Source organism: Barbatula barbatula, assembly GCF_947034865.1.
Source record: "Barbatula barbatula genome assembly, chromosome: 7".
Taxonomy (NCBI): domain Eukaryota; kingdom Metazoa; phylum Chordata; class Actinopteri; order Cypriniformes; family Nemacheilidae; genus Barbatula; species Barbatula barbatula.
Window position 1 is genome coordinate 4,101,054 of NC_136770.1, and position 18,331 is coordinate 4,119,384.

At 39.9% G+C, this 18,331-nt stretch overlaps 1 protein-coding gene across 1 annotated transcript in view; it reads right to left on the minus strand.

The window, feature by feature from the left end:
• Positions 1-1,975: 1,975 nt before the first annotated feature.
• The window catches only part of pcdh9 (protocadherin 9), a 209,771-nt gene continuing 193,415 nt past the window's right edge, over positions 1,976-18,331 (minus strand). Inside the window, exon 5 of the mRNA XM_079460750.1 lies at positions 1,976-4,163. Coding sequence (XP_079316876.1) covers positions 3,793-4,163 — 371 coding nt within the window. The 3' untranslated portion in view covers positions 1,976-3,792. The remainder of the gene's footprint in view (positions 4,164-18,331) is intronic.

An 18,331-nucleotide genomic window follows, 5' to 3' on the forward strand; every position in this document is an offset into this window, starting at 1 on the left:
TCAGGCCATGGTGTGACTGCCATACAAACCAGAGAATGTCTCCTGTTCTTGTTCCACACCCGTACCTGCTCATTATTTTCAGCCCTATTGATATTACGCGCAATTTCGAGACAGCACTGCACAGCCCGGCACTTCGGTCCAGTGAGAACTCAGGAAAATTAGACCGAATCTCTGCCGGCCCCACTTTTTGCCATTCGCCGGACGGGCGGAGGCCTGGGGTGCATCAGAAACACTTCTCACAAAGCCATATGAATAGCAAACGGGAACGTTTCTTTCACTTCTTGCCGTGTGACACTAATTTGCTTCCCCCTGCACTTCCAAGGCAATTAGCTTTGAAGCTTTTCAGAAGCTATTCCAGCCCAAGTCGATAGCTAGCGTGGCGAATGAGAATTTAGGCAGGTCCACTGGGGGAGGCTAGATAAACATATCAACAGAAGGAGGAAAAGGCAGCGAGAGAAAGGAGTGAAAGAAAAGGAGAAAATAAAGAGCAAAAGAAATATAATTACTCCAACTGCTCGCCTGTATGCTTGGCCTTCATTACTGGGCATCGGTTTCATGTTAAATTCACTTCCTAGCAATTTGCTGTCGAGCCAAACCACGGGCACCAGACAGTGCAAACAAAAACTCTATTGACGGATTGGGCAAAGCGCCACGGCGAGGAACGTGGAGAACGAGCAAAGGGAGCCGAACAAGACTTCAGTGATGTGTTCGGTCGGCGCTAACTTGAATAGTTTTGGTCGGGTTGTGATCTCACTTCTGATTAGCGACAATGCAAACACATGTTGCAGTGGAAACATTGTAGATTGGTGCGGAATGGTGTTCTGTGCAGCTTGTTAAAGGCGTTACATTCGTTCAAGATTGCTGAGAAAACACAAGAAGACGAAATGATGCGTTTGCTGTTTTGAATAAAATTAGATCAAACTTCTTTGACTGCTCACCAAGGGCGTTATGTTTTACTACAAACTCGAGAAAGTGAACTGTAAAAAATGGTTTTATGATTTGACATTGCAGTCAGTAGTGGAATCTTTGTTATTGCAAGGTGGATTTGAGATTGTAGTTTTACCATAATATCTGAAGACCAGGGAATGTTGTCACACACAAAACCTAAAAGTATATTCTTCGTGCATTTCAGGTCACATGCATTGTGAAAATTGGAACAATTGGAACAAATTTTTCTTTAACAATACATTTTGTGGTTTGATTTTGTATTTTGTATTTCAACATTTTATTCTTGAAACAACAGAAAAATATATATAATAGGCTGTCTGGCCTGAACTGGATCTAGTGTGACAACATGCCCCACCATTGGTTAACATGCGTTTTAATGATGTTTGAAAGAGCAACAGCAGCATAAATTTTTAAATCGTTTTTTTGTGCCTGTACATTTTTTTACTTTTAACCCCAAAATTTTTTTTCTTAAGTTAACTACAGCCTTGGTCTCCACTATCACTTTGTTTTAATTTGATATTTGTGTGTACTGGGCCAACTTTAGTCACATGTAGGGCAAAATAAATCATCTATGAAATCCCCATGAAACCATTTACTCAAGAAGAAAACTCAAATGACTCAATCGGTGCTCAGATTTGTAAGAGATTATGTAAATGTCAGCGATGAAAAGTCACAAATTTCAATTTTAAGCGATGTACATGGCTCCTCAAATGTCTCACCATAGACTGCATGTCAACATGTGTCTCATTTATAGAAGACATGTTTTAAAATAAATAATAAAGAAACGTTGAAGAGAGTTGACACTTTAATGAAGTTTAGAACCCAACTGAGTCTCCTGAACTATAAAAGAGCAACTGCTGAGAAATAAAAAAAAACCTTCCTGTCGGATACTTTGATGACAAAACAACACATTAAAGATGTATGAACTTTGTTATTAATGTATTAACATTAACTTTGGTTAAATATTTGAATATAAAAAAAATCAACGTTGCGTGTCAGAACGAGGTAGAAAACAAGCCACAGAAATGCACATATTGAAAACATTTATTGCAGTAGCTGGATATACCTGTAGAGCAGTAACAAGGAGTAACTGTTTAAATATCTATGATGGCAAACATCCCCACAACCCACGAACATACTGCTAAAAGCAACTGACATCACTCTTGTCTTTTCATATAGTTTTTTTAGAACCTTTTTGTACTTTAAATACTGTGAGAAAAGAAAGGTGCTATACAAAATGAATGGCCTCACGTGTTACAAATCAACAGTTTGAAACGCAACGAAAGAAAGTTAAAGTAAGTCGTCGTAAAGCTATTTCGTCTCTTTAAACATGCGCTTTTGTTGTTTGAACTAGCGGCCATACCACTTTAACAAGAAGGGTTAAAAAACGGCCCAAACATTTAAAGGAACAGAACGAAACGAAAACCTCAGTCTTTAAATTGCGCACATGCTCTTTTGGACCAAGTTCTGGGTTTTTCTTTTATCCGAATCCGGACAGTGTATTTTTTTTACCTGGAATGACTGAGTATATTGGCCTGACAAACATGTATCGTGATTGGTAACCAGGAACTGCTGTATTTTTGTCAGCGTACAACCTCTAGATCGGTACAATACATAGTATACTGTATGTCATGAAGGCACAGACATAAAATTACACTCACTTCTCTTGCATGTTGAAAATCTGTGGGTATACAGGATATTTTAAGAATAAAATAATTATTCAAAGTTAAAAGCAAAAAAATTCAAAGTTGGCAAATACTACTCTCAATTAAAGCACATTTTCAATTAAAGTGTACAATAATGCTATATTTAAATTAATTGATGAGAATTTACAAATATATTGCTGTTGAATTGTTTCTTTTTTTTTGTTGAAGGAAAAGACATCAAGCTTTCCATTTCACGTAAGTAGAAATTTAGCATTTACATCGATAATACAAAATAGCTTTGAAAAAATAAGTTTGCCAGGTTCGTCGATTTCATAAATGCAAAAAACTGGGCAATTGTGCAATGTCGTAATTGACTGACATTACCGTCCAGAATTCGCTGATTCGTGATTTCTCCGTCAGAGGGGTGTGGCTGCGTGTTTGCGCATTTTCGTTCGTTTTTGCTTTTCAGATCCAGGCGGCAGTCCTCTGTTCCAGCAGACAAATGTAAGTGACGAAAGCCTGATAAAACAACGTCTCCTGTACGATGAATGATAAAAGACAACTGTCGTGATCACTGATCTATTCCATGTGATTATTACAAGTACATAAAATCGGTTAGTATTAAGTCCTATTTACAAACACTTCAACGATGACAGACTAAACAAATTTCAACTAACAGAGTTATAAGCACAATGCTTTCTCAAGTGTATATTCCCTTTTTCTTGGATGGTGTAGATTAATATAGTCCCAAAACAGCTCAAAAAACAACCACGTCACAATATTTGTATATATTGGTCAGCCGTAATATTGTTTTTTTCAAAAACTGTGACACATAGAGCACAGTTCAGTTTATTTCGAACATTTTTGGCAGTCTCTGTCCAAGACGAACTATACAGTGTTTCCTCTGAATGTAAATTTGCAGCAAACCACGGAAGTTTTAGGGCAGCTATGAACTTGCGTAAGAGCACCTCTGCGGAAGGACTGTCGGCAAGCCGGATTGGCATAGTATACTGTCCTGCATAAGCAATAAAGTCTACGATCTACTCCATACACAAAACTATCACACCGCATTAGCATTGACCTAAGAAAAGGAGGAGAAAACTAGAGAAAGGAAGGAACCCAATGGACGAAAGCTCTCAAATGTTGCTCGGGTGATCAGATAGAGATGAAGAACCAAAACAAACCCTGTAAAAAGCTTTTAAAGCTGCTGTTCTTTCGGACTGTCGAGGCCGGAGGCGGGCTGGTAAGATTTCAGGCTGGCCAATGGGATGTCGGCCATGTGACCGCCGCTGCCAAAATGTCCCTCCGAGCTCCCGAAGGTCTTCCTGTCCCCAAAGTGCTCTTGGCTTCCACGCTCGCCCTTCCAGCTGCGAGTAAGGGTGTGGCCGTTGAGCAATCTCTCTTTAGCCCATTCTTTTTGGTTGTTGAACGAGGAAACGGGCGACTTGGGCGAAGGGTAGGAACTCAGGCTTGGTGGCATCCAGCAGTTGTCGGAGTGGCCCAGCACGAGGCACTCTTGGGTGCACATCTCTGTGGCCTCCACTAAGCCTCTTGGTCCTAGAGGTCCATCTGTGGACATAAAGAGAGAGGAATTACTATACTTTAATGTACAAGAATACAGTGTACGGAGTCTTAAATAAAAAAAGAAACACGGATAGTTATACAGATGGTCACAGCGGTCAAGCAGGAATGCATAATAGCGGCCGTGAACACAGAGAGTCTACGACCTCGAGCCGTGTAATCTCGAGCACGCAAAACTTTCGGTTGCATCTGTCCCTGAGAGAAAGATAACCGTACAGAATACATCGACTTTAAATCTAACGGAATGTAACACTTCCATTCCGCCCACACCAGGACAAAAAGAGCACTGTGGGAATCAGTGTGGTATCATCAGCTCAACAGCACTGTCAAATATAATCAAGAAGATAATGAAGACAATCCTCATGGGGTCATTTAGTATTTATAACATGCTGCTCTGTGTATTTATTTAATCGTACTTGGACAAAATAAAGACGAAATGGGAAAAATATAACTATTCTAGTCTTGGATTTAAAAAAAAACGAGCAATTGGGGCTTCATTAAAGTTTCATGCAAGGTTGAGTGTTATTCACTGCATGCCCTCGCAAGCATGTGGCCACAAACAACAGAGAAAACCGGGAAAAAGAAAAATAATTAAAGTTTAGATAAACATCAACGTTTTTATTATAGTGGTGTAGGAGTGGGTTCTCCATGCAATTTCCATCACTATTTATAGTGAAAGCTTTAGTGACTGAAAACAATATGCACCGAAAGTATTAAGCATTTGATGTGTTACTATGGACACAAAGCTGCATTGTTTTGGTAAACAACAACTAATGTCTTATCTAGACTGGCTGTGCCCTGTAAAACAATACCTATATTTACTTGGATTTTCTTTTCCTTAATAAATATAATAAAAAATAAAATGGGAAAAACTTACTCGAAATCAAAGTGACGCAAACAATAACACTTGTCAGAGAATTTGATTGTTTTTACATATTTTACATGACACATAGATATTTGACATATATAGCATACTTTTTTTGAGATATGGTATAGACCACTTTGTAAACGTAAGCTATTTTGATCCAAAGCTGGTCCAAAAGAACTTCCTGTTTCAGTCCTTTAACATTACACAAAGGTTTGAACAAAATGCAAACAACACTTAAAAAGGAATCTAGACATAAATCTTATGTATACAATTTAAGACAAATATAAATAAAACCGGAAATGCCTCAGAACCATTGTTTACATCTTGGACCGTGGTCTATAAATGCAACCGAATTTACTTGATACCAAATATAATATTATATTTGCTAGAGGTTTCAGAAAAAAATCTTCAAACACTATGAAATCGCATTAAGCCTCTTTAAAAGAAAGTCACTTCGTAGATAAAAGAAGTCACTTCGTAGATAAAAAAACATGACGCATCTACTCTGATTAAAGTGTAAAAAGCTAATCTGATGTACGCCCTTGCTTCTATACCATTTCATTCGACTGTGTCTTGGATTGTTTTCACTGACGACTGGTTGCACGGTTCCCAGCCCGGCTCTTTAAAGGCTTCTCGCTTCCACCAGCTGTTGAGTGATAAAAAATTGGGCCTAAAGTTGATTTGAAGTGAGCTTGAATTGCTAAATATAAAGTGGAGTGAGATTAACTCGACCACCTCGTCTCTTCAGAGAAGAGCGCTTCAGACAGCGGTGTTCAGCGTGAGACTGAATATCCGTATATCATTCCCTAACCAAAACAATCAAACAGAGGCCTTATGAACATAAACCCGAATTAAACGCACCGTTGTGACCTGCGCTCGAGTGAAACGCTTTGATATCGTAACATAATAATGTTCTGCTGTTTTTATTTTAACAGCGCTCTGTGAATCTCCGACACAATGCATCTATTATTCATCTGTTTGGTGTAGAGCAATACTGTTCGGAACACGGCCGTTTCAATTCCAATTTAGCATCTAATTTCCACCTTAACGACTAAGATGTCTAACGTTTCCTGTGTTGAACAAAAGCTTTGAAATGGGAGCGCAGGAATCTATTATTTTTTTAACTGTGTGAATTGTTGATATGAAAGACAGCCAAATGCTGTAGCCGGACGAAGCTGATGAATAAATAAAACCGGGCGTTTGATGAGGGAACAAAAGCCAGAGCGCCATGTCTCTGCATAATTGGTGTGATACGCCATAAACGGGGTTTCCAGAACATATGTATTACATATGAGTATTATCAGCTAAAATCAACATAATCCGAACACAGCAAGATGCAACACAAGACGACACGTTGTACTTCTCTTGAATCTGGTTCTCTTTGCAAATTCCTTCAAAGAATCTGATTCCCCAATAAGTAATATATGTATACATGGTCTAATATACTTTGTAATAAAAACAACATGGGACTATCAAAACATTCCTCTGTACATACAAATAAAGTTCTCAAAGGCTTGCTGTTTGGTGAGTCATTAATCCTTCCAAACGATTCGGTGATTCATTTCAAGCGGCTCATGAGATTCATTCGTTCACGAATCAGTCCAACCCTCAAACTAATCTATTCCCAACATGGCGGCTCCATTTGTCTCATGTCCTCAGACTAATAACATGGGCCATTTGGTGCTCCAATGTCCCATAAGGCAGCGTTACATTGGCCCTCATCCCTCATCGAGACTAAAGTTCCATCTGAGCTCCTGAACGAAAGGCCGTAATCAATATTTCCATCACTTTCTCGTGTTTGTGTGTGAACGTAATATGAATAATGCCAGGAAGTCAGATATACCTTCATAATGCATGAGAGGAATGTGAAAAAATCCCCCGACAACCAGCAAACAATAATGAAAAATATACCTGCTGATATTTAGAGAATTTTGTCGCATTTCTCACGAGACGCACTTTATACTCGTGCCATTTATGGAACCCAGCCCTCTTTTAACATGAATTTAAATATGTATCCCCAGAGGGAGCGCTGTCAATGCCGTGTTATCATGGGAAAATAAACTGTTTGAATTAAAGAGCAGAAGACATGTACATCTTTTTCCCCTGCACTTAGACATACGCTCTCATTTCACCGTGTTACCGGTACCGAAGAACGGTTTGATATTTTGGTGGGTTGTTGCTGTAATTTTCAGGCTGCCGAAGGCGTTCGCCGTCTTTTAATCTTCCAGATGGTGTCAAAAAGCTTGAGTTGCTCCATCTTACAGTCCTTTAATAAGAACACATTGCCACCCCTTCAGAAAGCTTGAGGAGCAGCACTCCTACCATGTGTCTCGCTACGGATGGCGGTTTACAACACCACCAGAGCCTCTTGTGAACCAATACACAGACTATTGGCATAAAGTTGGATCAACATTGCAGCTTTTACTTTCTTTAAGCCTAGCTTCAAGACATAAGCATATGATGTAATCAGAATTGTATTTCATTGACTAGGTCGGTATGGATTAATAAGAAATAGAAAATATCATTTCCAAACATTCCTGTTGCCATAGTTTGTAATAATACATTGAGATCTTTGTATGCACAGGGACAACAGCCGGTACTTCCAACATAAAAAACTGCGACTTACTAAATGCAGAAGACATGTGACAATATTTCCAAGACACTTGAAGAACTTGGAAGTACACACAACACACAGAAAAGTACTTTAAGTATATCATGTTCTTCTGCCACCAAGAGACCTAGAATTATAATTCAAAGATTTATACCGGCGTGAACCTCACTTTGGTAAATCCAGCGATTTGTTCCTGAAAGTGCGCACTGCAGTAGCCTGTGAACTTGTAAACATGCCGCTTAAACCTGAGCACCCTGACTCCTTGAAATTATGTAAAGCCAGCAATTCAAATTTCAGGTTACCCATTGGAGAAAGATGTTGATAGTTCTGTGTACAATATGCATCAGATTGTCCTCGAATGACACGGATGATGGTGGGCTAACTCATCCTGTCTACTGCCTAGGAAGCTGCCTTTTAAGTATGCAGATTGAGTGGTAAAGCATGCATTAGCTGCAAAAAGGTTAACGGTTCAATATCCAAGGAACAAACAGTTTAAGTCAACATATTTTGCCAAAGCATGTTGGAAAACTAATAATGTGATGTTGTTTAGGATCTAGGTACAGTAGGACAACGTCTTCGACTAACATGGCCTTTGGCTCTGTCGCTGCTGAGCAGAGACGTAGGCTTAGTCCTTCTCTATCACTCCTCAAACGGTCTCTGATGAGGCACAAGAGCACAGCATTAAGGGATTGACATGAGGAATCATCAGGGATTACCTAGAGACTGAATCACGGTGACATGAAAATTAATTTCCCAAATGAGATGGGAAAGAGAGAGGGTGCACAGAGGGCTCGAGCGAGAGGGTGTGGCCGTATGAACCTGCAGCACATTTTTTCCAGTGTATCATGTGTGTGAAAGGTTTCGTTCCCTAGTAACTTTATAGTAAATTTGAAAGGGTATCCTGATTTCTGACAGCCGACCCTTGTGCACCACAGGAAAAGGAGAACGAGAAAAAAGGAAGCCACAACATTCTTCACAGACGAAAACAATTTCACCCTCAAACCCTACAGAGGAAATGCATTCCGTGCACTTAAAAGAGCTTCTCTTTTAAGTGCTTCCTGTTCAAAAGAGAGCACGACTGAGGTTTCTGAACGAGTCTTTCAAACAAAGTGCAGTGTTGGGTAACTGTGGTGATAATAAAACTGTATTTAGTATATTTTAAAATATAAACATTCCCATTTGAAGGGAAAATCACGGATGAGATCTCCAATTTGTCTCCTAGACATCAATGAGATTAAAAGGAGAGCAAATGGAAACCTTTGCTTACATTTTTACAAATATCAGAGGTCTCAACCATTTCAGAAACTGAGCTGATTTGCCAAGTCTGTAATCAAAAGTCAATGTTATTGACGATCTCAATATGGACGCAAATATTTCTCATCACATTTACCCAAATCCAGATTATTTACCTCTACAATCTTTTGACATTTTCATCAAAACAGCCCACTCCAAAACTCTAAAGAAAAAGTGCCATCGATTCTAGTAAAAGCACACCTCTTCTCAACAGCTAGTGCAATTTGAGCTATTATTCACATCCGTGGCACAGAGCATTAAGGGTTTGCGTAAATCCCCAGCTCAGAGTTATATTAATAGCATCAAAATGACAGAATTAGAGTTGCTTCAAAGTAGCACAAAAGTAATTTTACATTGACCATCGCATGTGCGGTTCAGGCCGGGAAATGTTAGGTCATGGCGGTAATATCAATTCTCAGGCAGCCCCTTCGATCAATGCATTTCCAACCTATTTTCCAGTTTCCTTTGTCTTAATGATATCATTTCAATCGCAGAGTGAGATTGATCGCGCGGAATGACCCTCTGCTCCAGCCATGTTAACCAAATTACTCTTGCTCTGTTCTTTTCCCAATTTGGTTCCTTCATTTGTGATTTTCCATTCCGTTGACGGGGTTGCAACTTCCATTAACATGCAAATTGGCGCTACACGAGACCCGTCTCAAACGGATGCCCGTATTGGCACCAGTGTCGATTGTGTATCAAACTGTGATGAGAACTTGCTGTCTTAGGTCGTGCGAAACAAAGACCAGTCCAAAACTTGGTTGAGGCGGTCCACCTGAGACTAAGAAGAGAAAATGTGTGTCCGAAAATTTATCAGGATTGTTGGGGATAGTTTGTATTTTTAATGGGTTTAAGATATTATAATTGAAATCATTGTTTTACAAATAAAAAAAAGTTTGGGAAATTATTTTCCCTGCAGAAAGTATCAGACACATCACATCAATCTCATACTGTATGAATACAGCCGAAGATACAAACACAGAACACAAGCATGTTTTCACAATTTAAACAGATTCTGAAGACAGACTTTGCCTCAATAGAAATAAAACAAACTCTAAAGCTGTTTGTTTTGCAAAGTTAAATAAACACTCGGGCAATTTTACCCACCACAGTACAGAAAATACTGCATGATGTATAAAATCTAAAATCTGATTTACTGTACGGCTGAACTTCTCACTTTTAATGGCATTTGAAAGAAGAAATTGTTTAAAACCCTTTCTTCTCAGCCAAAGCATGGACACAGAATTATAAGACATCCACAATCCAAGAGCTTTTCTTCCATATTTTTCACAGTGCCCTTGCTTTGACGTCAAGGTTACGGCATTCCAAGGTGAATCCAATCAGAAATGAGAGGACAGTGAACACTCCAGCCTCTCTTTGATTAAAAAGGGAATGCTGCAGCGGAGCCGGATCATTAGAAAACATATTCTTTCCCGTGACCGCCCTTTCTTTTTTCTCTAAACATCATGTTTACAAATAAGCGAAGTGACTGATGCGTTCTCTCGTGAATAACGACCGGCTTCTTGCAGTAAGTCGACTCTGTCGCCCTTGTGGAAAACAAAACTTTCATTTACTATCCACTAGTGGTCAGGCGATCGCATTTGTTGACTGCGGCGGAAAGCTTGTGCACAGGAGCCATGAGAATATCATCCCACCTGTTTATCATTCAGTTAGAGATCCCCTATATTCACGTTGCTTCATTGGCACGTCTCTTGTAATGAAGAGGAGCCAGAATAAAGCAAGCTGTTTCTTTTTGTTAGAGTTGTTGTAGACAAATAATTAAAGTTAAATCTCACACAAAAGACACATTTTAAGAAATGTTCAACTGTTCTTCATTTTGGGTGAACTGTGCCTTTTTAAAAGATAAGAGCGATCATTATTCTGAGTGAATGGATATGACGGGTAATTTGAAAATCCTATAAAGGGTTCCGAGCCATATCCACAGACTAAAATATCACATAAATCCACCAAGAAACCATCGTAACCCCCCTAACTAAAACTTAGCAACCATCCAGGGGACCCTAGCAACTGTTGCAACATGCAAAAATACACCCTAGCAAGGCTTTGTTCTAAAAGCTAGTTCCACAGTACATTGTTTACAGTCGTTGCGTTTGTTTTTGTGTAAACTGCTCGTTCTCTTTATCCGTGATTGGCTCCGTCACAGTCCTCAGCCTCCATCGCCATGACACCCTGTCGTCTAGGTGCTGGGTTGCGGTGACGCTTTGCCCTAGTTCGGGTAGCTTTGGTTTGCTGTATGGCCTCTCGGCTTGACCTGGAGTCGCTCTGACGACTGCACCTGTCACACCAGCATCACCATGGCACCCATCAACACGGCACATGTCACCTTGTGCGATAATCAAAGGCTGGGCTGCAGGATGCTGGAAAGAAATCAAAGTGTCTGTGTGTGTGCAGCCGGCTATATAAGAGGGGCGGATAAATGCTGTCCTATCTTTGAGAAAAAACAGGTCTTTCTGTTTCTTTCTTTGGGTTAGATATATCATCTCAGCTCCAGGTGAATTATTGCATGACTAACTAACATAATTATTTTAAGTACAAGGAATATATTATTGTGAGAATCTTCCCTAGTTTTCATGACGTTTATCTGTTTCTGTTGTGTGAAAAGAAAAATGTAATAATCATGTACGACATAAAGTGTTGGAAAATGAATAATATTTCACGCTGACTTTGATGCTGAAATTAATAACCCTTAAGAACACTAAACTTAAATATAATAACACATGTATAACTTCCATCTTTTTGGTTCTTGCATGTCTTACGACTATTTATCATATTTTTTGTGATATGTGAAAACCAATTTAAAGATTAAAAGTTGTCGATGTGTCATCATAATATAATTTAGCTCTCCTATGGGTTTGTGTTAGCCATTGCGTGCTCAAAATATTAATAAAGAAACCTTACAAAAACATCCTGGTTGTTGCCCAAAGTCTAATACTGTAGAGCTGTTAGCATCCATTACCATGTCCATCTCAATGGAATAGAGGAAAATAAATGCATTTCCTCAATTTAAGAGCCCTTATTTGGTCACAACACACTTCTAAATGTCTGCTGATGGGAAATGTGCTTCATACCCTCGTAATAATATAGTTATGAAATCTAACCATCCAAACTCCATCACCCTGGTTACCACACAATGGGCCTCATTATCGAATCGCAAGCAGATTGAAAATACTGCATTAAACATTTGTAAAACTAATTGTAAACTGTCAAAATCCATCAAATGCAATGATTCAATAGTGTGCAAACAAACTATTTACATAAATTAATTTTGCTTGTACTGTAATGAATTAGGAACAGAGTAAAAAACAGAAGTAAACACTAGAACTAAAATAACACAAGCCAATAGATGTAAACTGTTGACAGAAACTATAATGACTGTATTGATCACTATTACGCTCAAAATAAAAATGTTCCTATAGATCCATTGGTAGATCATTGTGTTAAGAGTGGATCTGAAGTGGGTTTGCTCCCTTTGAGGAAAACCTTTGAATGCACTCTGAGTTGCATTCAATAAACATGTCTGCCAAATGCATTGATGTATATAACACAGCCACACTTTACATTTCACGAGTCGAGCCATTGCAGTGTTCAGACTGGGGTAACACACTACATACGTTAAAGAAAATGCATACAAGCGATAGTCTGATTACGGTTAATTGACTCTTATCGTACAGTAGTAATGAACCATTATGCATTTTCAATCTGATTCACTGTGCTGTGGGAATGCTCTTACAGAATGCACTAATAATCGACTTGATTGAAATAAGCTACTTCATGAGGTTCAGAGGCCAATGTTGAGACAGCTAATCGAAACTCTAGTTTGCCAAGTCACAAGAAACTCATAATTTAAAACTACAGTCAACCCATGCATTTCAAAGACGAGCTACACTATACTTTAATGCAAGTAAGACTTCAGTATGTTTTGATTTATCAAATGAGGTTATAATATACTCATATACTGTATATTAATTCTATGTTTTGAATTAAATAAACTTTAATTTTATAACAGTAGGAGCCTTTTTTCTAGATCAACACAAATTACTTTACATTACGAACGAGTGAATTGTCCCTTTAGGGAAAGACTAAATTAAAACAGTGAATCTGTTTCAAACACCCCATCCATGAACCACTAATTCCCAAATCCGTCTGAACACACAAGGGCAGAGCAGAGTCACTCAGGTTCATAAAACAGGGATATGAAAAAATCAACCCATTATTCCTAATGAACTAAAAGCAGATCTTCATGTAGGGCAACAGGTCCACCCCCAGCTTTTGTTCGAAGACACAATCGTTGCTTCTGTCAGGACGGAAGAAACCTCGAGTGCTCACGTACCCTCTGCCTCCGTCTGCCACCCAGCCCATTAGCAGAGCACCGGCTGGCACACGCCCATCCAGCGAGAACAAATGGTCCCTGCGTTCATGCCAACATTACGTCAGCTCTATGAAAGTGATTCTCAGGGTGACCCTGCGAGGTGTGCGTTTCTCAAGGCCATTGCTATCGGAGATTGAGAACAGTCGATGGACGTGCCTTCGAGGCAATGACGACCAGACGACACTGCTCAGAATGCAAAGGGGATGTTGAGCTAATGCTACAAGCTTACAGACAATACAGGACATACATCACCAAGACAATGTGGCCTTATGCCACTGTAGTTTACTATAATATAATATAACGGCTGCGTGGTTATCATTTAACAGATTAGTTCAGAGAAAAATGTAATCTTGCTGGTTCTCGTGACGAAATATTACATGACAACTTGTCGCAAAACACATGAGAATCATTGGGATTTTATGTTACAAACATGTGACCATATGTAAATGTAAGGCATGCTTTGGTTTCAAGCATTGTGTTACTCATGCAGTTCTATGGGTTACTTTTCTGATGGATATCCTGTCTGTTTGAATTTAATTTAATACAATTAATATACAATAAGACATGAATATAAACTAATATTCATATCAATTTGATATGACATACGTTGTTATAGCCTATTTCTAGCCACTATAGCTAAAAGGCTTAAAGTCAACTTTGGGGCAGACGCGTGCGACTGATAAAAACGTCTAAAATGAGTTGAAGAAATTAAGTCATATTTATCTGGTAAGGCATGAGGTTATGCAATAACTGTATAAAATAATGTAAATATAGTAATACATGCAAAGCTTAAGCAATCTGTTCTTCTGTTCGGCATTGTGTGAAGTGACTATGCAGAGCATATACTGTGAGCCAACTGTAATAGCAAAATAAACCTGACAGGGCGATCAAGACTCTAAAGGGCAAAAATGTAGGAACAATTGACCAATTAGGAACTATTTGCTTAAACAGTAGTCTGCTCAAACATTCAGATAGATAAATATAAAGTGGGTGCATAACACAAAAATAAAAAGAATAGAGCATTGAGTTATCAACTCAAGAATATTTCAAACTTAGTACCCAAGCTGGAGAAACATAGACTCATTGGTTGGGCACAAAGCTCTCTGTGACAGTTTTATGTGTCTGGAAAATGTGGTTTGGGTGATGACGTGATGTAAGAGTCCTGCCAGAGCGCCAGTTATCATAATACGGAGCACAGTTTCTCTGTACGTTATACTGTACACCAGCAGAAAGACATTACAAAGGAAAAGATAAGCTAAAGTGTTCTGGGTTAAGCTAGGACACAAAAGTGGGTAAGATGGAGAAGCATGAGGAGATGCAAAATTATAAATGTTAAATTAAGATTCACATACTGTTCACATGCCTAAAAATGACAATTCAAACCTTGTCATTTCAAACCTTTATGATTTCTTTCTTCTGCAGAACACAAAAGAAGATATTTAGATTTACATTCATTCATTTGGCAGATGCTTTTATCCAAAGCGACTTACAAGTAGTTTTTTTACAGTGGCACATTACTGCAGAGCAATCAGGGTAAGGTGTCTTGCTCAAGGGCACTTCAGTCATGACCTGCTGGCACTGAGATTCAAACTGGCAACCTTCTGATCACAAGCCCAACTCTCTAACCGAAGAAAGTTGGATTTAGAAGAAAGTTGGATACCGAACTGAACCCATTCACTACTATTGTATGGACACAAAACCAATGGGCGCACTTATCAACCTTCTTCAAAATATCTTCTTTTGTGTTCTGTGGAAGAAAGAAATTCAAAGACGTTTGACATGTGTAACCCAGGTTACTAGGCCCTTATTAGAAGTCCAGTTTATCAGTTAATTGATTTTATCAATACGTTAATAAATTCATAATTGTTTTGTGACAGATAAATAAACAGAGTTGATTTAAAATCTTACACAAGATGAATAAATAGAATTTAGGATTAAAATCTTAAATATGTCAGTAAATTGATTAATAGATTGTTAGCAATTAAAATAAACGGATAGTCTGTTTAAAAAGAATATTTTGTTTATTTCAAAATGTGGCGAATGTGCCTTTCTTAACTGTAAAAGATTCGGGTGACATGAGGAGTTCACGTGATATAACACAGCCTAACCAAGGAGACGCCGTCGAGGTGTACGTGCTGTCGTCGTTTTTTCTCTCTCTGCCGGACCAACGTCAAGGTGGCGTCATGCTAACCTGTTGCTGCAGATATTACGGGTTTGTGTAAAAGAGCCAGATATTCCAAGTCTGAATTATTTTTATCGTCGACGCAGAGAGTGAAGCTTTTTCTTGCCGTGGGTTTATTAGCGGACCGCGGGGTTGTGACAGACGAAAGAGAACCGGAACCTGGACTGATGAGAGCTGTGCTTTTCTGCCTTGTACCCGGAGTGTGTGTGTATATATGTATTTGAGCCTCTGGCTGGGTCCTTTTTCTTTGTATGGATTCCTGGTTGAGATCTGCATGAAAACCTATTCTGCTGCTGGGATTCCTCCCATTTTGTAGAGGTAGAGGGGAACCTCAGTGGTAGTGGCGAGCCACCCAAAAACAGAGACTGCGATTTGTTCAGTGAAGGACTTTATTGAAACCTTTGTTGATATCTTGTGTGTTGCTGACAATTTAATTTTTGTTTTATTTATACAATATATATATATTTTTTTCCCCTCTCAATACAATATAACACGCTTAAAAAAAAACTTACCTATTGGTTGTGTGAATCCTTTACCCTGTCACTCGATGCATATGGCTAATACCCCTTTCTCCTGTAGCGATCTAGACTTCTGATTTTCTGGTCCAGGAGGTAATTAAGGCACTGATAAAATAAACATATCTGTATCTCCCAGTCTTTAGCCATCAACAGTTAGAGCTGAGGCAGGTTACAGAAATTTGGCGAGCCAACCAGGAGGAAGTGGAGTATTATCGAGTGACAAGAGAAAAGGAGTAAGCAGCAATATAGCACAATGGATATTGTAGAGGATGAAAAGATAAATGTTCGCAACTCAGTTATTGTTAATGGATTAACTCAAACTGGATTAGATGAGGAGCTTGAGGGATACCTCAACCGCTATGGCTCTATTAACAGGGTGCTAGTTATTGATGATCCAAAATCAGAGTATCATCTCTTCTCCATTGTGGAATTTGCAAGTAGCTCCGCAATGCACACATTTAGACCTATATTGCCAAAAGAGTATCAGAGCTCAGCTGATGCAAATGTTACCTTTAAGGTGCGCTCCTTAGATAGTGTTTACACTAGCACTGCTAGCAGCAGCGCCACCAAGGGGTATCTTGAAGAACTGCAGGCCATTGCTGATAAAAGTGGGAAGTCGTTTGAAAGTGTACTCCAAGAGGAACTGATGAAGATGAGTGCCGGGAAAAGTGTGAACCTCCCCGCTGACACTGCACCAGTCGAAGACTCTCAATTGAACACTTCTGATGCAGTTTGTCATGAGAGTGAGAATATTAAAGCGCCATCCCAGGTCATGCAACAGCCCTCTCTTCTGCTTGGATCTGTCTCCCCTGAAATAGTCAGGAACTTACCAACTGTGTTCCCACCATCTCCTTCACCCAGGCGTAGTCAGTGTGGATTGAGAGGCGATGTCCAAGCAGCATCAACCCCAGCTGTGCAAAGGCTTGAGGCCGCTACTCGGAGTCCACAGGTAACATCCTTACCTACCAGTGTAAATGGTCAGTTGCAGCCTGCCGTGTTGACAGCCGCTCCATCGCCTAGCATGGCTGCTAACTTTGACACTCAACATACAGCGTCCCTGTCCATCAGAGCCAGTGGTAATGACGGTGCTGCAGTGACACCTTCAGTACTTACAATGAATGATGTTAATCCTCCTGCTGTACAACGGGTTGTTGTTGAACATGTCGTAAGAACTAATGAAGCAATGTCTCCCATGCACTCTTCATTTCGCCTCAGACCCTTCTCTGGGAAGTTTCCTCGTCCAAACAGTGAACTTGACTTTGATACCTGGAGAGCAAATGTTGACTTATTCTTGGCAGATCCCTCCATTTCCGACCTGCACAGAACACGCAAGATCTTGGACAGTTTACTGCCTCCAGCTACTGATGTTATCAAGCATGTCAGCCCTCAGGCTTTGCCATCAGTGTATCTTCAGCTACTTGACTCAGTCTATGGCTCAGTGGAGGATGGAGATGAGCTGTTGGCCAAGTTTATGGGGACACTGCAGAACAATGACGAGAAGCCTTCTGACTATCTGAACCGCTTGCAAGTTGCTCTGAGTGCTGTGGTCAGGCGTGGTGGTATCGCAGAGAGTGAACGAAACCGCTACCTCCTGAAGCAGTTCTGTCGAGGCTGCTGGAATGATGCATTGATCGCTGATCTCCAACTAGAGCGGAAAACAAATGCTCCGCCCTCGTTTGCTGAACTGGTGTTTCTGATCAGAACAGAGGAAGACAGACAGGCAAGCAAACATAACCGCATGAAAAAACACCTTGGACTACACAAGCCAAGTCCTGCTGTTCCAAAGCCCAGAGCTGCAGCACAACAGTTAGCTGCATGCAGTTGTGCTACACCTGAGAAAGAAGTAACTGATACCGACATCCTCAAGAAACAACTTAATGAGATACAAGCCCAAGTTGCTGTCATGCAGACTGCAACTTCACGAAAAGCTAAAGTTAGTTGTCCTGACACAACTGACATTAGCACATTGAAGAGACAGATTGCTGAGATCCAAGCACAGGTAGTTGATATGAGGAAAGCAACTCATGAAGCTAAAAGTGACCACCTAGAAGCAACAGAGATTAAGGCATTGAAACATCAGCTTGCCTTTCTTCAAGCACAGATGAGCCCACCCCAAGCTCAAAGTCATCAGATACCATCGCCTGCATTCTCAAGAGACTTCTCCATAACAGCTCGACACCAGTCACCCAACAAAAGAGTGAGCGGACAGTTCAGTTCAGGGCCAACAGCAAGCAGTAGGCCCCGTCCATGGTACTGTTTCCGCTGCGGTGGAGATGCTCATCTGGCAGTCAACT